Below are 23,624 nucleotides of genomic sequence, written 5' to 3' on the forward strand. Positions count from 1 at the left end.
ATAATGAAGTCTATATTAATTTAGTATTCAAACAATAGTTTATTTTAGTACTAGTTTATTAATGTCTACCTTTTTCATCTCCCTTTCATCTAATATTTGATATTTACAAATAAAATCTAATTACTATTTTGCTTCAAAAAAAAAATATACTATTTTAATTAACTATTATTTCAACCATTCTTTCCCCTCTCTTTATCCATCTATTATCAAGACATTTCTAAATTTATTACTTTTCACATTACTTCAGCTGTAATTGTAATACTACTATACTGGTTTATAATCAAACATTATAATAGTCTAAATTTGTATAAGTTAATCTAAACTGGTATAAGTTTATTTAAGTAATGAGCATAACTAAATTAGTTTTTTCAAGTTATTTTGACAACGCCATCTTCATGTCGGTATTGTAGTGATTTATAGTCCTTATACTTTTAATTTGTGTTGTGACATTACATGGAGTAGGTTGCTGTTAGTTGCAGCAGGAAGTCGACCCAATAGCTATACGGATTAGTTCCCCCCATTTTTCCCCTCTCAGGCTATAGCTTGTCGCCTGTATTAGCACTTTATACCATGTATAAAGTGAGCTATTTCGTTTGGTATTTTATTTTAAAGCTTCTCCTACATTTAACCTTTATTTATTTTTCTTAAATAAAATGCTGTTGCTTTCCCATGAAAAGTTGCAGCTGCAGATATTAATAGATAAAGGCCGAGTTCTATCAATATTACATGTATGTATACACTCTATATAATAAAGTCGTATATTTCAAAATTTTGGATCATTAGCTTTTTGACTGTCATGAGAGAGATAGTACTCATACTATTCTACCAAAAGAAATTAGGAAAACAAAGATAGCCTAAGAAGCAACAGCTGCATGCATGGCAGCATGTGTAGGGAATCTTCTAGCTGACCTACTCGTTCAAATGAATGAGAACAGGATTGGTAGTTAAGAGGTCCATTCTTCGTCACGAATTTAGACAAAGGAGTTGTAGGTGACAAAGGAGTTGTAGGTGCTCCCACATTGATAAAACCAAAGTATCCAATTAAGTAACATGACAGAGCATTATATCCTTCATCATACTTCATTTTGAATAACCATTTTTCTTCTTACAACCCAACAAAACAAGATAATCTAATTTACTTCCCATGCAAAAAAAAAACCACATAAGGACAAACTTAGTTTAACAATTTTATTATTCGACGTAGTTAAGGCTAAGGGCATTCGGTTTTCTAGTACGCTTTGAAGGTCTTGGTGAGTGAAGAATTAAATTTATTCGGATTAGAAGCTAACACCAATATTCAATATTTAACAACATATAAAACCCACGAAGAACCTAACACCAATTAAGCTGTCATAATCCTCAATTGTATAATTAATTTCACTCACTTTCTGGTGACATCACGAGAGAAAAAGGGTCCATATAACCAGCTAATTAAGCTCTCTAACAAGAAGGCGTTATTAGCTTTATACACTCCCCCATTAAGGAGAAAAAGTAATTAAGAAAGTGGATTAGAGATGGAATAAATCTAATTTAACCTTGCCAATTGCAACAACCACCACCTCTGGATTCGTTGAGAAAGCCAATTAGCTTTCATTAATGGGGGGTATAAATCCAAAAAAAAAAAACCTTTAAACGGTCACATCAAAATTCAGTAGTGAAAATGATGATTCCAACGAATACAAACCACGCCAGCTCCCCACATTGTGTAAAATAGAGCAAGGTGGTTGGATTGTAACCTTCACGAAAAACGATATGTTTGTTGAAATTAAAATCATCCAACACAACTAGCGCCGGTCACTTGTCCAACTAAATGCTACGATATAATTAAATATATACAACGAGAGAGAGAGAGAGAGAGATAGAAGTTGTTGCTAGGAAAAAAAAAAAAGGATAAATAATTCATGAGAAATCTTTAAATTTATTAACACACTCTAGCATTTGCATTTGCATTTGCATTTACTACCTCAGAAACAAAATAAAAAAAATATATTCTAATACTTTTAAAATTATAGTATCTAAAATATCTCTCATTCGATCTCAAAGACCAATTCCCAATTGACTATTCCTCCTTTTATGCTAAGATTATTTTGCGTGACGATCTGACAAGGAAATTAGCGAGGTATTAAAAACAAAACGCAGATTTATTGGTAAAAGCACAAGATGTTAATGACAATAAATTTCTTTAGGATTTATTATAATTCCATCTTAGCATAAAAGACATTTCAAGTCTGGATATTAATTGGTCAAAACTCGTACAACTTACTCGTCGATCACGTAGCAATCAGCGGCCCAGTTTTTATAAGGTATCGTTAAGTTTACCATAATCACAATTAGTGGCACCCTCGTGCCTCCCAGGGTCAATTATCTCCCTCTCCTCCATGCCCCACGTTTTAAGGTATTGTTATGTTAATGGAATAACTATTTAAATGGTCGATATTTGTCTCATTCGTTAGTCGAACCTCTTTTCATATTGTAATGCTTTCCATTATTTTTTAAGTTAGTTGAGATATCTATTCTAGCAGAGCATTTTATAATTAATCACTATTGGTGGTGTGTTGAGTATTACAAATGTATTAGAAAAAATAAAGAGAGAAAGAGCATGAGCATGAAAGAGTTAAAAGCATGGCGTTTGGTGGGGGAGAGAGAGAGAGACAACTAATTTGATAGTTTTTTGGTTTTTTATTGAGAGAGATTTCACTTTTTAAAGTACATTTTTATTTTTGATTTTATTATCAATTTGATGTTAAATATGACATTGCCATTATTCACCAAGGGGCACAGTGTAAGTGTCATACTGATGATTTAAGCTCTATAATTGATGGAGATTATATCCATTATTTTTAAAAACAATGTAGGAGATCAGTTTACCTTCAACCATTATATCCAAAGGTTAAGATTGTAAGGAAAATAATTTTGACTTTTGTTTTTGACATTGGCAACTTGGTCAGCAATTAATCGAATTTTTTTTTTCACGTGTCTTGGATGCGTTGACTTGGATTTTAATTAGTAAACTTCATTTCGACACTTGTTCATGCATGTGTACGCAGTTGTCGGTTGTAAGCAATTATTGGGTGTCATTTAATATTTACAAGCTTAATTCGTTTATAAAACAAAAGCCTTTGCAACTCTCGTTTCAATGTAAGGAGAAGGAACCTAAGTTTATTGGGTCATTTGACAATAATTTGATAGTAAGATTTGTTCAATCTTTCTCTGCTTAATTTATTGAAATGGTGAAATAGAATTCTCAGCCTCCTACGTGTGATTAGGATGTGTCTCCTAACACCAATAGAGAAGGCTGCACCAGAGAAGAAAAGAAGCCAGTCAATATCATCTACACAAGGATCAAACTTAAAAAGATCCCACTGATAAAATGTGAACAGGAGTCATTGTTTCTTACAGTGCATAAAGCTAAATTTCAATCACCATCATGCCATCTAAGATTGCCAAGAGTTTTCTTTTTATATAGATTATAACTTAGATATAAAGATTAACCCTTTATGAGTTATAAATTAGATACTTTGATCAATAAATTCTAAGTATACAGATATAATGCTCCTTTGATTGATTTTTTTTTTTCTTCAAATAGGGAATTTATAACCTTTGATAAAATCGGACCATTAAGCTAAGATATAGAAGAAACAATCATATTTGTGGAGATCAAATAAAAAAATTATATGGGATATATGATTATTTACTTGCTTAAAAGCTCTTAACAGCAGATTTCTTGCCTGGCACTACTATACTATTTTATCAGTGGTGTTGTTCATATCTTCCACTTTACTATACCTCCAGGCTAGCAGCTTGAACAGTTCAAAGCCTGGATGTCGTCTGCTATTTACTTGGATCCAAAGCATAGAGAGACGATATAGCTTGGAATCTTACACTGTCTCTATAGTTCCTAGCATTCAACATCCTATTTGTTTGTACTGTTTGTAGTAGTAGTGGTCTCTTCTCTTCTTCACTCTTGCTCTTGCTGATCCCAAAACCTTGATGGAATTTGATGGTGGTTTAATTGCTTTTAGCCTTTAGGAATTTTGGTTCTTTATTACACCTCAAGTAGGGGGCAAAGGTATTAACTTTCAAGTTCCAACCCATGGTAAGTAATGTCTGGTAAAAGTTGAAAGGAAGGAGAAGGTATTTTGTGCGATAAAAAGACATTAAATAATGCCCACATGGTTTGAAGCTTTACAACTGCAGATACCTTTCCTCCACCTAGCTCTCTCTTGTGGAAGCCTCGAGAGCAGGGGAGGAACCCAAGTCCTTAGCACCGTCTTCTCTTCTTCTTTTCCTCTTCCTCTCACTTGGGCTGCATTGTTCTAAAAATGGCGGAAGATGACATGAGTTCTTGGTTTCTTGCAGCAAGATGCGATTTTGATGCCAGAAATGAGATTAGAAGCTCCATTTGAGATTTGGGTAGCGAAGGGTTCGAGGCGATTGTGAGGAAACCGAGTTGGGTCTTGGGTGGAAGCAATGCCTCCAAGCTTGGACTTCTTCTCCAACTGGTGGGAGAAGGAGGCGCGAGTGGGTACTCCCGTCGTTGTCACGATGGAGAACCCAAATTACTCAGTCGTTGAAATTGATGGCCCTGAAGCCGAAGCATTCCACCACTCCAACTCCATGGACAAGGGGCGAGGCAAGAACGCGAAGCAGTTCACATGGGTGTTGCTCCTCAAGGCTCACAAAGCCGTGGGCTGCGTCGCTTGGTTAGCTGCGGCCTTGTGGTCTCTTCCTGGTGCGATCAAGCAGAGGCTTTTCTCGTCTCGGCAGAGAGATAAGCCTGGAAAGGCCAAGATGCTTCTAAAGTTCATAAGGGGATTCCTGGTGCTCTCTTTGGTCGCTCTTGCTTTGGAGTTGGTTGCTTATTGGAAAGGATGGCACTTCCAGAAGCCCAATTTGCATGTAGAAGAAATCGAGGGATGGATGCACTCGGCTTACCTCTCATGGCTTTCCTTCCGAGCTGACTACATTGCCTACCCAATTCAGGTCCTCTCTAATATTTGCATCATCTTGTTCATCATACAGTCTATAGACAGGCTAGTTTTGTGCCTTGGGTGCTTCTGGATCAAGTTCAATAAGATTAAACCAAGAATAGAGGGAGATCCTTTCGAAGGCGATGATGGTTCGGGCCGTGAGTACCCTATGGTTCTTGTGCAGATTCCTATGTGTAATGAAAGGGAGGTAATTAGCTGAATCATATTGCCTCTCTTGGACTACTAGCATACATATTGGACTTGATTCCTTATAAGAGCTTGCCTTCTAAAATGATTGTTACCTTTTCTGAATCACACCAGGTGTATGAGCAATCAATTTCGGCTGCTTGCCGACTCGATTGGCCCAAAGAGCGATTATTGATTCAAGTGCTTGATGACTCTAATGATGAGACTATCCAACTCTTGATCAAAGGAGAGGTCTCCAAGTGGAGCCAACGGGGTGTTAACATTATCTACCGTCATCGTTTGGTCAGAACTGGTTATAAAGCCGGAAATCTCAAGTCTGCAATGAACTGCGACTATGTCAAGGATTATGAGTTTGTTGCTATTTTTGATGCGGATTTCCAACCAAGCCCTGATTATCTTAAGCAGACGGTTCCGCATTTTAAGGTAATAATATATTTTCAGATTTAATGGAGTTCATAAACAATGATATGTGCAGTATCTTCATTTCATTTTTTTTATCATCTTACATGTAATGCAGGGAAATCCTGATCTCGGGTTAGTTCAGGCTAGGTGGAGATTTGTGAACACGGATGAAAACCTGCTAACTCGTCTTCAGAACATCAATCTTTGCTTTCACTTTGAAGTGGAGCAGCAGGTAAATGGAGTTTTCTTGAATTTCTTTGGTTTCAATGGTACTGCTGGAGTTTGGAGAATCAAAGCATTGGAGGACTCTGGAGGTTGGCTTGAGAGAACAACTGTGGAGGATATGGACATAGCTGTTCGCGCTCATCTCAACGGATGGAAGTTCATTTTCTTGAATGATGTCAAGGTATTTTGTTTCTTTCTATGTCAAGGGACATTTGATGTATAAGTTCCATTGCAAAGAGATGATTTTATAATGTGATAACCTCTTTCCAGGTCCTATGTGAAGTTCCAGAATCATACGAGGCTTACAGGAAGCAGCAACATCGGTGGCATTCTGGTCCGATGCACCTATTTCGAATATGCCTTCCATCTATTATAGCTTCCAAGGTTTGCAATCTTCTTAGCTATGAATCTAACTCCTACTTTCCAAGTTGAAGTTTGTGATTTGTCCAGTTATTCTGTATTGCAGATCTCTATCTGGAAGAAAGCAAATTTGATATTGTTGTTCTTTCTCCTAAGGAAGTTAGTTCTTCCATTCTATTCATTCACATTGTTTTGTGTGATTCTTCCCCTGACTATGTTTGTCCCAGAGGCTGATCTACCTGCTTGGGTGATCTGCTATGTGCCTGTTTGTATGTCCTTCCTGAACATTCTCCCAGCTCCAAAATCTTTTCCTTTCATTGTGCCTTACCTCCTCTTTGAGAACACCATGTCAGTGACCAAGTTCAATGCAATGGTTTCGGGACTGTTCCAACTAGGGAGCTCATATGAATGGGTTGTTACAAAAAAGGCCGGAAGATCATCAGAATCAGACATGTTGGCAGTGGCAGAAAGGGAGGCAAAGAGCCTCAATCTTTCACAGATTCATAAAGGAGCATCCGAGAGTGAACTCAGTGAGCTAAGCAAATTGAAGGAGCAACAACAAAAAGCTTCCGCTCCTGTCAAAAAGGCCAACAAAATCTACAAGAAGGAGCTTGCACTTTCTCTTCTTCTTCTCACCGCAGCAATCCGAAGCCTTCTGTCTGCTCAGGGAATTCATTTCTATTTCCTTCTCTTCCAAGGAATGTCATTCCTTCTGGTGGGTCTTGATCTAATTGGAGAGCAGATGAGCTGATGTCAAGGGAAAACAAAATCGATTTATGAATTATCTTTTTTCTCAAGTATCCAATCTTCGCTCCTATATAGCCTGGGTCAAGTAAGTCAGCTCAATCAAGAGATTTCCTCATGAATTCTTCTCATTCAGAGAGAGAAACCATTCCACCTAGCAGAGGATAATTTCTCCCAATTATTATGGATAAGGATAGAACTAGTATTGTTGATTGCTTGTCTCACAATTCAGACTCAGTCCACTTGGAGGAATTACAAGGGCCCAAAAGGAAGATAGGAAGAAAGAGTTGGTTTCCATCTGCATTTAATGATAGAAGTTGTTTACTGGCTTCTTTTCTATACATACTGAAACTGTGTAACAGTTATATGTATATTTGCATTGATTCAGATTATTCTTAAGCTAAAATGCACAGTTAATTATGAGATCATTCCATCAGTTTCTTTCCTATGCTTCCTCTTTTCTTTTTCTCTCTTTCCTTCTACTCTTTTTTGATCCTGCTTGGTTCCCTCTGGTTGACAATGACTTGGGTTTTGGTTTTAGCTTCACCAATTGTCGGCAAAGCTGGGTCACGGATAAGGGAGAGACCGATAAGAAAGAAAGGCTTTGTTATTATTTATCAACCTTCAATAATGATTTAATGATTATGAGTTGGGGAGGGTCCATGGGTCTAAAGCATATGGAATCTCTGGGAGCATCTCTTATGCTGAGCCATAACAGCACACTGGCATGCTAGCTACTATGGCAAGTTTCACACTTAACTGGCTAAATTAAGCATGTAACATGGATTTGATGCCTAGGAGTAGCTCTCTAGCAGTGGATTTTTCCCCCACTTGTCTTTGGAAAGAATAACCTCTCAGCTTCTGCTGTGTCCCCTGTGATCCTCACGGGTCTCTACTTGCAAGCTGTGATGGATGTGGATCCATAAAAGAATCTGGTAAATTTAATAGCTATGCCTGTTTTATATGGTGCCAAATTCTGCTCTTCATTCAGTGATAATAGAGATCAGAGAACTCTTGATAACTATAAACTTCTGATGTTAGCTTCTTTGTACTTCATTGCAGTAAAATTTATCTGATTCAATTATATCATGACTTGATGTCACACCTAAAATTCTTTTTCGACAACCAACCGCTGACCAACATTCTATATATGAACTCCTCTCCTACTACAATCCAATAGATTCAATACTTTTGTGATGCACCCTCACCTCACACTAAAGCAAACATTAGTGGCCATGCTTGTCACTAGTCTACCTTGTTAGTGATGCTCTTCTGCTTCTGCTATGGTTTGAGATTAGTGGTCAGGTGGACCTGCGAACTGAGCAGTAAATGTCAAGCTTAGCAAGTGGAGGCCCTACAGCCATGTGTATTCTTTTTGGGGGGTTTATCATTAAAACAAATCCTCTTCTTGATGTCACAAACTTAACTACCTAAGCATCAGTATAGTTCATAGTTTCTGGTGTGTCTTGTAGTCGATTTGAATGCTTCTCTTTGTGATTCTTTTGTTATTTTTCTGTGAGCTTTCTCTGAAAATGGATTAGAACTTCACCTAATCCATAAGTAATTGTTTTGGTGTATACAAAGATCAAGCAAGTTCAGCAGGTGTTCTGAGTTTGAATAACAACCTATCCATGTGGAAGAGACCTATGACATAAATGTAGAAATAAATGATCATTTAAACTTCTATGGAAGTTGGATAACTTTGTCTATATATGGTTCTCTCCTTTCTCTGCTTAATAAAGTGCAAGGCCTATGCACAAGATCGCCTTAATTTCGGTAGAACCATAACAATGACAGATATATGTTTCAATCTATATGATGAAAGAAGAAAAGGATAACTCCAATGTGAGTTCAGCTCTTGTAGTACATCACACCTAATCTAAGTGTTAGCTAAAAATGCTCACTTCACTATCCATTCTTTGCATCTTCTCATGCAGAATGGGATAAGAATACAATCATGTATATGTACCATCAGAGTTTATCAAGATTAAGAGCATATTTGAATTATGGAGAAAAATTATTTTCCAGCTAAAATGTCAGAGAAACAATTCTCCAGCCAATGCCACTTATCTCGTGAATCTGTTCATCACTTCCTGTTGCCAAACAATAATAAAGGCTGTCTTTAATTCCCACATGCTTTTCATTACACTTGTTTGTGGGTAAGACTCATTCAGAGGAGACTCCATAGCAGAAAGTTATGCTGTACACCTCCTGTTTCAGGCTTTCAGCATACTGCTGATCATTTTTAACCTGAGACTGAAAAAAATTGGAACATTATAGATGTGTGACTTGTCAGTTGGAACCTAAAAATTACCGTTCTTTAATAACTTAACCTTTTAGAATAATTTATGAATTATTATAGTGTCAGAGTGGAATTCTTGGTTCGACACTCATCTGTTACTTCATAAAATAAAACTTCTATTTATTTAATTCAGCTCCGCTTCTTAGGCTCATTAAAAAATATCCCGATCTAGCTTTTTAAAGTACTCGGTGAGTTTTCAAAATCTTAAAATGATCTTTTAGTTGGCCTAACCAACCAACATTGTCCTCTTTGCCTAGAATGGTTTGCATTGGGCCCTTGCTCATGAGCAAACTGTTCTCTATTAATGAGTTAGAAAGCTTTTGAGCTACTCTAGTAGTGCAAGGCTCTCTCTTTTTACATAGTCTACTGTAAAGAAGCAGAGAGCTTTGAATGAACTTTAACTCACTAAAATTTAGGGGAATTTTCATCTTGTGGCAAAGCAGATAACGTTTAGAGCCCTACTACAGTTTAGAGCTTCAATACTAACATTTATTTGTCACTATAAAATTAAACGCAATACTATTTACAAGATAACGTTGGGAAGACAGGAAAACTATAAAATATTATTCACAAATTGTTTCTTTTTTATTAAGATAATGGAATATTATATACGAACTATTGTGCATTGGAATTTGGAAGCCACATATAGGTGAGGAAAGGAGATATCATCCCTATGGTGAAGGGTTGCAGGACAATTCCTCACATGGTTCACATTGGTGCATTAATTTGGGGACACCATCATCACTCATTAATCTAATGGCTTTTCTTTTTTGCCCTTAGAAAAAATAATATCTTATGTGCTTGTATTTCTACCTAAAGTTAATATTTACATATGCATATCTCTTAAATTATATCTTATTTGTATAATTATCTTTTAATTAATAGAAGTGCTTTAAAACTAGAAGTATGATATTTTATCTTTTTACATTTAAATTATTTAAATCTTAAAAATTACATGCAATGCAAAGATCTTGTTCTTCTAAAGGGTATAAGTAGAAATATTATATTTATATAGATATATGAATGAGAGAACTGTAAGAGTATATATACAAAAAGGTTATGATTATAGTCTTACTCTGCTTCTAGGATGGGCATTGTTAACTCTTTCCGTATTGCTTATGTTTTATATACCAATGAATTCCTCTTTGTACAAGAACAATTGATAACATGAAGAGAACAGCAGATCGATGATAGCTTGGGAATATTTTTCACACCTGAAGAACGAACGAGTGCAATCGTATCATCGAATACATGATGATTTGTAGAATTAGAGCTGATATGATCATGATCATTAATATACACAGACAAACGATGTGTTGATGCAAGGTACATGCTACGGCAGTCAGCAACTGTAACTAGAATTAACATCCCTAGTCACAGAAGGAGAACTGCCGAGAATATGAACTACCATTGGGGTTGCAAAGCAAAGGAGTCAGACACTGGTGAACTGCTGCTGCTCAGATATAACTCGAAATAAATTTTGAACTTAAAATCTAATTTAGGGCTCGTCTTATCTACAGTTCGAGCCGAGCCTAGTTGAAGCAAAAAAAACCCATTCAAATATTAATTAAACGAGTCTCGTGCTCAATTTTGAGCCTAAAGCCTTAATTGAGAAAAGCTGAGTCACCGTGTCTTTTCTAAAAGGCTTAAAATTATTTTACACTAAATAAATATCAAAATAAGTAATACATGTTATTGCTAAAAATATTAAAATTATATTACACAAAATAAATATAAATTAACATTTAATAATAAAAACAATAAAAAATACTGACCGAACAGGTAGAGACATAGGAGTGTAATTTTTTTATGTATTTTTTTATCTGATGTATCTTATGTTTAACATGCATTATACTTAGTGTTTACATTAGAAGATAATTTTCAATTATTATTAAAATAATTTTATTACATTCTAATTTTAAAAAATATATAAAAAAAATATTTATTTTATAATTAAAAAATAATTTAATATTAGACTTATTTTAACAAAATCTTTCCAAAGATCTATTTTTATTAAAAATAATTAATAAAACTAATTATATATTCAATTTAAATAATGAAACTCTTTAATAAATGATATTGATAAAATTTAAATTATTAGACTAAACTTTATAGGGTAGAAACTCCAAATTTAATATTTTAGAGCTATCAAATATCTAACAATTGTATATTATACATTATATATATATAGATATATATAATAAAGAATTGGAGGTGTTGCGCTTAAGTTCAAATTCTTCATGCTGGCCTCGTCTATATTCAAGCTAAAAGCCCGGGCTGCTCTTTTATTTTGACAACCTTAGCTATTACATTTGGTTAAATTATTAATGTTTTTACCTTGCTACAGTTTCCCATAGGCCATAGCCAGTATAAACTGTCGTCCCATTCCCAAGTGAACCTCGACATCATTTTCATTTCAAATTTGCTTTTGTTTTGATTGTGAGAACTTAGCCATTTCGGCAGGCAGGATAGGTAGCTCAACCATAATAAGAGGTAACTCAATCCTCCAAGGCATCGTTGGAGAGATTAGCTTAACAAAAATGACATGTAATAAAGGAGTAACTGCTGACCACCACCAACCTCCAATAATAATATAAAAAAATAAGGAAGACTCTTCCTCTTACGCACGCATCACATGCACATCACAGGAAACAAATCTAGTTCAGTAATCATTTTCTCAACTCAAACCAGTTTTAAGTGACGGACTAATAAATCCACTAGAGAAGAAGCCTAGGTAGCAGTTCAATCATCAAGGGATAACAGATTAAGATGAGTACGATAAACAAAACGATCACAAAGTATATATAAATAAATAACGATCAACCGGATGAGATCTATTGCACAAAGGAAAGCCATGTGATTCTGAATCCGTTATTCTGATAGTGTGAATCACTTCGATATGCAGTACGCGCTAATAGTCTGAAGAAGATAATCTAACAATATAAAAACCTCAAAACAAAATAGAGTCACCGTAAGTGCATTAGCAGGATGACACTTTCATTTAGCAACAAAGCCTATGACTACAGATAGCTAATGGCTTCAAAAAATAATAAACCATTGCGTTGCTGTTTTATCTTAAATGCTCGACTACATTATGCAGCAGACGAAACTAAGCCAGTTCTGAGGGGATGTGAACCTCTACTGAGTGGGGTGTAGTAGAGTATGGTTTCCTGGCTTCGAAATAGGGAGTGAGCAATCACCCAGAAGACCGATACTCTATGAAGAATGAGGACCACCTAGCTTTTTCAGAAGACATTATGTTAGTAGCTCCTCAAATCTTTACAAGATTAAAGGAAAGAGATATTACAGGTTTTCTGAAGAGGCAGCATCATAGCCGAAGATAATCAAACAGGAGAAGCATGTAGACAAGGAGCAAGGAAGCTATTCTGATATTCTCATTTGTTCGAAGGTAGCAGGTGAGGATGAGCGAAGAAGAAAACCACAGAGTGAAGAACCACTAAAGCAATGAAGGCCGAAGTCGGAATATTCTGATATTCTCATTTGTTTGAATGTAGCAGGTGAGGACGAGCGAAGAAGAAAACCACATAGTGAAGAACCACTAAAGCAATTGAAGGCCGAAGTCGAACGAGTTGTTAGAGCAGGACAACGCCTTCTCATCACACAAAAGAAAAGAAGATATAAATCTTAGTTGAACAATAACATTTTGGTGATAAGTTTTCTACTAACTAGGACACAATAAATAGCTTGAGTATTAAAATAAGACAAGTATAGCAAGGCAGCTAAAGTTGTAAGAAACTTATCCAAGTTCAAGCAGATGATGCGGAGGTTGCTCAATTTAGGACATAGTTCAGAGCCAAACAAGATCCAAGAGATATCACTGATACAGATCATGCATCTAACCATACAAATAGCCCTCAGCTCCTGCTTCGACGGCTGTATCTGGTATCGGAGTTTCTAAACAAGAAAAACCAAACTTTTTAGCTACATCATGTGGGAGAGATACCCACAGATACACTCATCAAAGTATAGGCATATCCACGAAGAACAAATTTTAGCTCACCCATTAGCATATGGTGATTCTTCACGAGTGCTGCGATAAGGTGGTGATTTGCTGTAGCTGCGACCACGAGGAGGGGAGACACTGCGACGCCTTGGAGAGCGATAGCGAGGACTATAACTCCTACTTTATAGCAATTAATTACTACAAAATACAGAATTATAACAGTTGTATGATAAAGACAATTAATTATGCTACTTCTAAGTCGAGGAGTCCATGGATTGAACATACTTATATAGCAATTAATTACTACAAAATACAGAATTATAACAGTTGTATGATAAAGACAATTAATTATGCTACTTCTAAGTCGAGGAGTCCATGGATTGAACATACTTATAGGCAATTACAGAAAGATATAGCAGCATTGAGTCAAAAGAATCAAAGGTTACAAGCATAACCCAAAGAACCTTTGGAAAATACTGAAGCTCCATGAACGAATATACTGCTTTAAGGTACAAAACTTCAAACATTAATTCACTATGTACTTCACTAGCATTAAGCACATACTGAGCCTTGATCAACAAACATAATTGTTCAAACAGAATGAAGATTAGCCAGTAATAGTGGTGTTCAATTTTTCTGAAGACAGAATAGATAGTTTGGAACACCCTAAGTTAGAAAATGGAAAGACAGGATTTTATCTGAGGGTTTTCTTAAGACATCTACTTATAGAGAAGAAAAATCTGGAGGCGAAAAAACCTATCTAAGTTTGACATACAAACTTTGAGGCATATCGTGCTGATTTGTGTTCAATCTCAAGAAAGGATCATTCACAGGACCAAGTTCTCCTTCAACCTGTTATTTTTTCTATAAGAGAGCTTTTTGCCACCATATGTATATTCTGCTTAAAATAAATTCCTAAAATATATTCTGTTACACAAAAAGAAGAACAAAGAAAATAAGAGTTAAATTTCCAGTAAGCAGTCAAGGAGATGGTAAGGGTAGTGTTGGTCATCAATCTTAGTAGTACAAACCAAACTTTACTTGGTCTGCCAAGCTATATTATCCTATGAAGAACTAAAATCACTGAAGATATAATTAAGAGAATGATATTTGCTAATTTGTAAATGATAATGTAATAAGATTAATTAATCTTGACAACTGTAAGCAGGGATACTTTCGACTACCTTCTACCATAGCTTGGGCTCCTGCGATATCTAGGGCTTCGGCTACGACGTCTTCCACTACCTAGACCTCCAGGACCAATCCGCAAACGGCATTCACGAGCAAAATGACCAGGCTCTCCACATTCATAGCACTTCATATCAGACCCTCCGTAACGATCACGAGATCGACTGCTGCCACTGGAGTTGTGGGACAACTCAATTCTCCATCCATTCTTACCTGTTACAGGACAAACACACAATATGAATTATAAACCAGTCATCACAAATAGCATCAGCCAAAAGTTTTTTAAAAAAAATAGACTTTAGGAATTGATGATAGCTGACGTAAATTCACGTTTTGCATCACACAGATCAGATAAAATTTACAAGCTCCTTTATAAGTTCATGTATCAACTACACACATTGTAAGAGAGCACTCACATATTGGAATATTAATTGTTTCATGAAGTACACATTGCAATATTGCATTGGAACTTCATAGAGCTTCATGCAGACTTTGTTGTCCTTATACATAACATTAGACTTACAATTCAGGCTTGAATAGCATAACTTATCAGTCGTGGTCATATCAGTCCCTGAACATGCATTCTACACAACCTTCTTCCTGGCTCACTACAACCTTTGAGCACCCAAAAGACAAATGCTAAATCAGCATCGACAACTAAAAAAGGTCAGTTAAGAGAATTATGTAATAAGCATAGAGCCTGGACCATATAAACTGCAATAAGGAACAGTTGACATTTAATTAACACTCATGTCATTTCAGTCTCAAAAAAAATAGAAATACTTTCCAAACTGCAAAGTCTATGAGTTAATTCTGAAAATGATCCAGATAACTGGAGCATCAACCAAAGAATATATTTATGAAAGAGAAAGTAAAAACAGTTGTAAGGAGCATTCTTGATATAAGGAAATCGAAAAAAAAGGCCCACATATCCAATTAAAAGAAGCAATAATCACAGAAAAAATTACGTAAACCAACTAATAGATCGACTAGTTCAAAGTGACAATCTGACTAGTTAAAAATGAGAATCTGACATGAAAGACAGAGGCAAGAGGAAGCATCAATACTATACTTGGCTGGCACATTACATTTGCAACCAACTATAGAAACAAGTACGGACTTCTATCAATGATCAGTCATTACAACACAAACAAAACAAAATGAAAGACACGGAAGATTGAAGAAATAAGAGAAGTAGAGAAAACTCTCATCTAACCAGAATCAAATTTATTAGTTGAAAAATATCCTTGTTATATTGTAAACAAAGTACAATGATTTCTAAAGAACCTTACTGTCTACCGAAGAATCCATCCCTGCATGTATATTGTACATGGCGCATGACACTGCTAAATTCTTAGCAACCATGCCAAGCAGTAATAGCGTTGAAATGGTAAACCTCATGTAGGAGAAAATGATTATAATTAAGGCCTCTGTATGACCATCTCACAGTACATAAGTTTGACAAGTTTTTAACCCTGCTTGAGAGAAAAGAAGAGGAGAAAATAACTCTCTTATCTTGTTTGGACGTAATCGAGATAAGAGAAGAAAACAAGTTTACTTTGTTTGGTTTGAGAAAAGAGAAGAGAAAATAATACATTTACCATTATACTCTTCATCTAATATTTAATCATTAAAATAAACTAGCGCAAACACTAATATCCATAAGATTACTCTTTAAAAGAAAAAAAAAAGTAACATATACAAGCTATAATATATAATTCTTAATCATTCTTCTTTATATTTGTTAATAGAATCCCAAAAGATCAAGTGAATAGTATAATAGAATAGGAACATATTTGAAGTATTAAAATATATAAAAGAGTATGTTTTCTTCTCTTTCTTTTTCTCTCTTTCTATTCTAAAAGTTCAATCCAAACAAGAGAAATTATCTTCTCTCCCGACCTTCCTTTCTCTTCTCTCCTATTCTCTCCATCCAATCAGGTTGTAAATGAACAAATACACCGATCTTTGAGACACATAATAAACCAAAAAAGCAAATCAAAATGTAATACCTGTAATTAAGTTGCAAATTGTTTCTGAAATGATAAGCACTAGTATATCTTTCTTACATTCGACCAAATTAAAAATAATCACCAATTATAGTTGCTTGATTTGAATTTTATAAACCAACACAATAGACATATATGCAAGCAGTGCTCAAACCAAAAAAAAAAAAAATCATGCCAGTAAATTCAGGTAGAACATTGTCCAAAAAATATAGAACTGACAGCTATTCAAAAGCAATGAAAACTACCTACCAATAGATGGACCGTAAATATGCATTTGCAAGAAGAATATGCTGACGTTATCCGTACTAGCAAACTAAAATCCTTCTCATCAAGTTTTGAACAACTTTTTCAAGTTGATACTTACCATCCAACTCACGAATTGCATCCTGAGCATCTCTGCGGTCATCAAAATCAATAAAAGCAAATCCTGGTGGTTTTCTAGCCACCCACACACTGCATCAAGAATGAAATATTTTCAGCACATTATACTAGTGTGGTCTCATGAATTAGCATTTTCTAAGAATATTATTTAACTAAATACTAGAAAAATCCTACCTGGAATACATGAATACACGATACATCCACAAAACTTTTGTTAAGTATAACCACTGGCTTAAAAAAAGCTTATGCAAAAAATATATAGTCCAGTTCAACACACTCATTAAGCCATCTTCACTTACTAGTCAAGAAATTAAAAGAGTATTTTGCAGAAGATGATAGTTTACCACAAAACAAAGTTCCAATTCTCCATTATTAAGGATTATCAAGAAGAAACTACTGTGCCACACATCACAAAGTCAGTGCTACACTACTCTCAACTTATAACCATCTTTAATACTTGTTCATCATAACTATAACCTTGTTTTTGGTATATATCAAGCATATAGATTTCTAGGTTTTGTGTCTAGCAGGAAAAAATTGTTGTCGAGAGATCCAAGTAGCTAAATGAGACGTGCTATGTTAAATAAATTAGGAGCAGAGACGATCAATTCTCTAGCTTTTTTTTTTTTTTTGTTGATCTGTGACAAAAATATCATAGAAGAATTAGCTGAAATGAAGGTAATGAAAATAAATGTAAGTTGATGGACAATTCTAGTATTATTCTGCCGCTCCTAGGATAAGTTATTGATTATCAAAATAACTATACTGCAATGAGATGACATGAAAGTTGGCTCCAAAAAATAGAAATTTTTTGCACAACTGTCAATAAGAGTTTCTATCACAGGGCAACCAAGCAAGTTTTGGACAGAGGTCTTTAGCTAAGAACATATTTACAGCAAGAACTAGAGCGATGAAATAAGAAAAAATACGAGACCAACAACATAGTATCAATTAGATTTTTCTAAGAAATTAATTCGCCTTACCTTCTTAAAACCCCAAATTCACGAAACTCATCTTCAAGCTCCCGAGCAGTCACCCGTGGATCCAAATTGCCAACATAAACACGAGCCATTCTGTATCAGGTGTGTTAACAAATAAGGCCACCAAATTTAAAGAACAAACTGAATCACAAGGAACTTGCCTAACAAATTCAATTTTTTTCCAAAAAAAAAGAAGAATAAAGTGAAGAAAAGGACGATCAAAATCTAACAGAAGCATAAGCAAATCGAACAATCCAAAAAGGACCAGTAACCTTACGTGCAATTCTTCGATCGCTGCTCATACTTCAAAGGGAAAGGAAAAATAAAACAAAGAACATATAGTATACGGGCGATCGACTCCGGATAAAAATTTTAAGATCGGAAGGCCGGTGGGGACCGGTGATTCTAGGGTTTGAGGCGAGATAATCGGATAGGGGAACCGAAAAAGGCGAGAGATCAGTAAGTAACAAGAGAGATGGAGACAGAGATTGAACGATTTGAGGGATCGATTCTTACCTGAGGACGAGAGAAGGAAGAGATTCCAATCGAGAGCCCCCAGCAGCGACTCCGGCGAGAGATCGAGGCGACGCAATGGAATAACTTGACTTAATTGGCCCCGAAGCATTTTAAAGACTCGAGAGTCCAGGCCCAAAGCCTTGGGTTTAGTATAACTTGGTTCGCGTTATAATTACGTAGATTAACACGTCTAACTTTATAATTCGTAAGCCTTTTAAATCTAATGCTCTTATTTCCTTTAAGAAAATGTTATTCTTACACCACATAAAAAATTTCGATAAAAAATAAATAAATATAAGCTAACTTAGCACTTGAAAAAAGACTATATTATAGTAAAAACTAATGTTTATATTACACTGAAGGTGTATGGATGCAGTTCTTCTAAAGATAATATGGTTTCAGTAGTTAATTTTATATTTTATATGAATTAAAATTCAGTTATATATATTGTAAATTGCACGTAGATTGCCTCACTAGGAAGCAACTAACTGCGTGAGTGCGTGGCGGTGAAGCAGTTTACAGATTGATTATATATACCCGACAGTTCATTTCGCGGTGGTCACGTCCACCTCCGCCTCAACGTCTATCTCCACCTCGACGTCTACCTCCGTCGTGTGAATCGATCGAACCCACGCAAATTCTAACACCCAATTCTCTTTCGGGAAATCGTCTTCCATCTTTGTCTCGCCATGGGCAGCTCTCACAGTCGCGAGGGCTTGGAGCTCTCCGATTCTGACGCCGAAGACAACGAAGACAACGAGGAGGAGGAAGAAGAAGAAGAAGAAGAAGAAGTGGACGATCGATCTCGCCCCAAAACCCTAACGACAACGTCCATAGACGACGTTGATGCCAAGCTCCAAGCCCTCAAGCTCAAATACTCCTCCTCCTCCTCCTCCTCTGGAAACCCTAAGACCAAGAGCGCTGCTAAGCTCTACCTCCACATCGGCGGCACCTCCCGAGCCGCTCGGTGGATCGTCTCCGAAAAGCTTGCCTCATACTCCTTCATCAAACCCTCCTCCCGCTCCGATCGCGACGCCTCTGATGACGAAGGTGAGTGGTTCTTAAAGATCGGGGCCAAGGTCCATGCCAAGGTGGGCCCCGAACTGCAATTGAAGTCGTTCCCCGAGCAGCGGCGAGTCGACTTTGTCGCCGATGGCGTCTGGGCTCTCAAATTCGCCTCAATTGAGGGGTACCGGGATTTCCATAATCAGTACCAAACTTGTTTTTTCGAGAACATTTACCGGCTCCCGGCTACGGAGGAGAACCGGGTTAAGGTTTTCGGAAATGATTTCATGGCATGGGCGCGGCCGGAGGCGGCTGACGATGCTATATGGGAGGATGCAGAGGAGAGCTTCGAGAAGAGCCCAGGACTGGGGACACCTTCCCGCTCGAGCCAGGACCTTCTAGAGGAGTTTGAGGAGGAGGCAAATGGGGGAATTCAGAGCCTCGCGCTTGGGGCATTGGATAACAGCTTCTTGGTCAATGATTCGGGGATCCAGGTTGTCAAGAATTTTAGCCATGGGGTTCATGGGAAGGGTGTTTCTGTTAAGATTACCAACAATGGCAATCGGATTAGTGGTAATTCAACTCCAAAGAAGGCGCTTTTGATGAAGGCTGAGACCAATATGATATTAATGAGTCCAGGAGAAACAAGAAGACCCCATTCCACTGGGGTGCATCAGCTTGATATCGAGACAGGGAAGGTAGTTACTGAGTGGAGATTCGAGAAGGATGGAACTGACATTACTATGAGGGACATCACCAATGATAATAAGGGATCCCAGTTGGATCCTTCAGAGTCAACATTCTTGGGATTGGATGACAACAGGCTCTGCCGCTGGGACATGCGCGACCGGAGAGGAATGGTTCAGAATATTGCCAGTTCAATGGAGTCCTCGCCTGTGCTGCAGTGGACACATGGCCATCAGTTCTCCAGGGGTACAAATTTCCAGTGCTTTGCATCAACCGGTGATGGGTCCATTGTGGTAGGCTCACTGGATGGGAAGATTCGCTTGTATTCTAAGAGTTCGATGAGGATGGCAAAGACTGCATTCCCAGGGCTTGGTTCTCCTATCACTTATGTGGATGTTACTTTTGATGGGAAGTGGATATTGGGCACCACAGACACATATCTGATCCTGATATGCACTGTATTTAAGGACAAAGATGGGAAGGAGAAGACTGGCTTCAGTGGACGAATGGGTAACAGGATTGCTGCTCCCAGATTGCTGAAGCTTACTCCATTGGATTCACATCTAGCAGGGTCAAACAGTAAGCTCCACGGAGGGCAATTCTCTTGGGTGAGTTCTGATTAGTTTTAGTATACATGGTTAATGCACATTAAGGTGATTTTGATTAAACTAATGTTTCAACCTTGGCTTAGGTTAGTTGCTACATTAGTATTATTAGATTTCACTACTTGCACAAATTTATTACAGAGCCATTAATGTTTTTGTTTCAGTCAAATTAAAGGAAGGCATTAGCTGAAGTTGTCCTTGGCTCTTTAGATCTCAATTAGAAAAGAGAGTTATTACTTTCATATGTAGATTTACTTTTTGGCAACTATTATCTAGATTTAAGTGTATCATTTAATTTTAGAAATTGGAAGCAGTGATCCTTAGTGAACTACAATAATTTGGACAAAACCTGGTCAAATGTAGTAGAAGGCAGGACAAAAAGTGAAAGAACTGCAAAAGGAAGAGAAGGAAGCAGACGTTCATGTGAATGTGGTTTGTAAGATGTAGATGTGACAGAGGTAATAGTGACCTTAAGGACTTGATGGAATGGCAAAAGATAGTAGAACATGTCACATGAGATGGTAAATGGTGGTAGACATAATTCCATAGATGAAAATCAGGTAATGAATGCCATGGAGGCAGGAAGTTCCTATTTACTATCACTGAAAAGCTGAAAATTTATTTTGAAGGCAGAAGTGATTGAAGATCCTAGCGACAGACAAGTATGAGATATTGTTTGCCTAAGATTTAGAAAAAGATTACAATCATTTTCCTTTATGAAGTTATTGTGGGCAGTCTATAGAATATGTGAGAATTAGCATTACGCCACTATTGTTGCTTGATTAGGAGCAAAAAGGCTATTATTATTGTAAAGACTGACCCAACTATATATCCTATAAGAGAAGTCATGGTGTCGAATTATGGGATTTGAAATATATAGAGTTGTGTTAGAGATATGGAACTGGGAAACATCATAATCACTTTTTAGAAAGAAGATTTGGATGATATTCTATGATGAATGTGAAGCTAGAAGCTTAGAACCATGTTTCCATGCAGAAGAAATAAATGATGCTTAGAAACACTTAATTTATGCAGATCGAAGATTCATAAGATAATTCATCAAATATTCCATATGGTATTATTAGCATTGGAGCATTGGAAGTAAACCCTAAACAATCAATGGGGTTGGCCATCTTGCATTATACAGTCTGTTAGAAGACTTGCTTCTGCATGCATTGCCAGAATTGCTGAAGGACAGGAATATGCCTAATCGTTCTATTGCTGAGTTAATAGATGGATCTCTATCCTCAAAATGTCAATTACTATCGTTACAATTTAAGTGCAATCTGAAAATTCTTCCTATATTATATGCTACTCTTTTCTCTGAGAGTTACTGCAGTTTGTTTTCCTTCTCTTGGATATTTACTGAATGGAATGCTGGTAGTTTACTTTTACATAAGTCCTGGAGAAAAGTAAGTTCAATCAGTGAGCATACACAGTCACACACATAATATTACAGTTATATTGATTCTCCTACATATTTTGTATGAACAGGTCGGTAATTATTTGTAGAGTTGATGATGCTAAGAAGTTTCCATGCCCTAGCATACTTCTTTTATTGTTTGTTCAACCAAATCAATAATTATCAGAAAGCAGGAAAATGATTTCTACAAACCTCAAGAATATAATAATCTGTACCACTCAATGAGCATTAAAAGATAATACAGCGCTGTTCTCAGTTCTCAACTTTGTTTGGTTATCAGAAGTTTAGTGTACTTTACTTTCCCGAGGTACTCATTTCCCATGGCTTTGCAATCATTTGGGAATTATGTAGCTTGGGTACATCTTCTGTGGTTTATGAATTTTTGGTAATCCAGTCTCAGTTTTCTTCAAGTCTAGAGTAGTATGAGAATTACTCTTGAGAAAGTAGTGTCAAATTTTGTGTATAGTGATCCTGTTCTTGTAAATCTTTGATGTTTCTTTCTTGAGGTTTATTGTATTACAATCCTTTCAGGTCACTGAAAGTGGTAAGCAGGAGAGGCATCTGGTTGCAACAGTGGGCAAATTCAGTGTCATATGGAACTTCCAGCAGGTAAGGAACAGTAATCATGAGTGTTATCTGAACCAGGAAGGGTTGAAGAGCTGCTACTGCTACAAGATTGTCCTGAAGGATGAATCCATCGTCGACAGCCGCTTCATGCATGAGAAGTTTGCCCCAAGCCATTCCCCTGAGGCACCACTAGTCGTTGCAACTCCGATGAAAGTCAGCTCCTTTAGCATATCAAACAAGCGCTAGTTTCTGTCAATTTGATCTCCTCGCTTCTTCTGTCAACATATTTGCCTAAAGTCAGAGATGTGCATATAATCAAGTTCCACCTAGCAAGTTAAGGGCAATGTTATGGGGATTGCCTAGTTTGAAGTTAAAAATATGTTTCTATGCAATTTGATTTTTTCCAAAATCTTATCAAGTCTTACTCCCAGTGCGTGGCTAAGGAAATAGTGATTGTATTGATGGATGTTGGTTAGCTCTCTCTGTCTTTATTGGAATATTGCTGCGTGTGTACTGTCATTCTTATCTTCTACTTTGAACTTAGACTAAGTGCCCTTACTGTTTTAATAAAAAAGGACTCTTTCTTAAGTCACAGGTTTGGAGAAACGAGTCACATTGGTAGTGGTGGATTCGTTGAAATTCTCCTTGTTCTTATCCTCTTCAAGAGGGTGGAACTTGTCAAACACTACTATTGAAGGGAATCAAGGGATGGTAAAGTTAGGCACTGCCCTTCTCTCTTTCTTTTCTCCCTACCCTTGTATTTAATCGAACAGGTCGATGCTTTGGGCCCAAGAGTTCCTAATGGACGAGGACTTGGACTCTGTTTGTTGTCCTTTGATGTGGAAAGGGACATAGCAGTCTACAATCTTCTTAGTCATTTGGTTTAGCCTGAGCTGTAGATCTGTGCAGGGGAGGAAGGTGGCAAGAAGGGTCACAACTCACATGATTTGTTCTTGTAGGGTAAAAATATCTTGGTGAAGGAGAATATTTCCGCTGCACTCTTTCCATGGTTGATGTTTTCCTTGAGAGATTCCCATATATATATATATGGGTGGACATAAAGAAGAAAAAAGAAAATTATATCCTTTG

At 36.7% G+C, this 23,624-nt stretch overlaps 3 protein-coding genes across 6 annotated transcripts; 2 read left to right on the forward strand and 1 right to left on the reverse strand.

The window, feature by feature from the left end:
* Positions 1-3,785: 3,785 nt before the first annotated feature.
* LOC140778385 (probable xyloglucan glycosyltransferase 5) lies at positions 3,786-7,354 on the forward strand. The gene is made up of 5 exons (XM_073123069.1): positions 3,786-5,178; positions 5,292-5,600; positions 5,695-5,985; positions 6,075-6,188; positions 6,271-7,354. Exons 1-5 carry the CDS (start codon positions 4,471-4,473, stop codon positions 6,913-6,915), a joined length of 2,067 nt encoding a protein of 688 aa, XP_072979170.1. The 5' UTR covers positions 3,786-4,470; the 3' UTR covers positions 6,916-7,354.
* A 4,798-nt stretch (positions 7,355-12,152) lies between these two features.
* Positions 12,153-18,401, reverse strand: LOC140778636 (serine/arginine-rich splicing factor RSZ21-like). 4 transcript variants are annotated; one of them, XR_012107217.1, is made up of 7 exons: positions 18,249-18,401; positions 17,736-17,825; positions 16,736-16,824; positions 14,359-14,575; positions 13,232-13,354; positions 12,518-13,125; positions 12,153-12,446 (listed from the first exon to the last, which is right to left on the reverse strand). XR_012107217.1 is itself a non-coding variant. In XM_073123443.1 (6 exons), the coding sequence occupies exons 2-6, from the start codon at positions 17,822-17,824 to the stop codon at positions 13,086-13,088; spliced, it is 558 nt and encodes a 185-aa protein (XP_072979544.1). In that variant the 5' UTR covers position 17,825; positions 18,249-18,401; the 3' UTR covers positions 12,153-13,085. The 4 variants fall into 4 exon arrangements, 2 of the variants coding, with proteins under 2 accessions (XP_072979544.1, XP_072979545.1); XR_012107218.1 differs by having other exon boundaries at positions 12,153-12,450; XM_073123443.1 differs by having other exon boundaries at positions 12,153-13,125.
* A 361-nt stretch (positions 18,402-18,762) lies between these two features.
* LOC140778604 (protein CYPRO4-like) lies at positions 18,763-23,123 on the forward strand. The gene is made up of 2 exons (XM_073123402.1): positions 18,763-20,548; positions 22,500-23,123. The coding sequence occupies exons 1-2, from the start codon at positions 18,938-18,940 to the stop codon at positions 22,779-22,781; spliced, it is 1,893 nt and encodes a 630-aa protein (XP_072979503.1). The 5' UTR covers positions 18,763-18,937; the 3' UTR covers positions 22,782-23,123.
* The last annotated feature ends 501 nt before the right edge of the window (positions 23,124-23,624 follow it).

The sequence above is a fragment of the Typha angustifolia genome, chromosome 15 (genome assembly GCF_048772165.1).
Source record: "Typha angustifolia cultivar Huaian chromosome 15, ASM4877216v1, whole genome shotgun sequence".
Classification (NCBI taxonomy): Eukaryota; Viridiplantae; Streptophyta; class Magnoliopsida; order Poales; family Typhaceae; genus Typha; species Typha angustifolia.

Excerpts from the sequence above, each read along its gene's own strand:
- LOC140778385 (XM_073123069.1), top strand. The coding sequence starts at position 4,471 with ATGCCTCCAAGCTTGGACTTCTTCTCCAACTGGTGGGAGAAGGAGGCG. Across the intron at positions 5,986-6,074 it reads TTTTCTTGAATGATGTCAAG|GTCCTATGTGAAGTTCCAGA; the intron begins GTATTTTGTTTC and ends ACCTCTTTCCAG. Across the intron at positions 6,189-6,270 it reads CATCTATTATAGCTTCCAAG|ATCTCTATCTGGAAGAAAGC; the intron begins GTTTGCAATCTT and ends TCTGTATTGCAG.
- LOC140778636 (XM_073123443.1), bottom strand. The coding sequence starts at position 17,824 with ATGGCTCGTGTTTATGTTGGCAATTTGGATCCACGGGTGACTGCTCGG. Across the intron at positions 14,576-16,735 it reads TGCAATTCGTGAGTTGGATG|GTAAGAATGGATGGAGAATT; the intron begins GTAAGTATCAAC and ends GTCCTGTAACAG. Across the intron at positions 13,355-14,358 it reads AGCCCAAGCTATGGTAGAAG|TAGGAGTTATAGTCCTCGCT; the intron begins GTAGTCGAAAGT and ends ATTGCTATAAAG.
- LOC140778604 (XM_073123402.1), top strand. The coding sequence starts at position 18,938 with ATGGGCAGCTCTCACAGTCGCGAGGGCTTGGAGCTCTCCGATTCTGAC. Across the intron at positions 20,549-22,499 it reads ACGGAGGGCAATTCTCTTGG|GTCACTGAAAGTGGTAAGCA; the intron begins GTGAGTTCTGAT and ends CAATCCTTTCAG.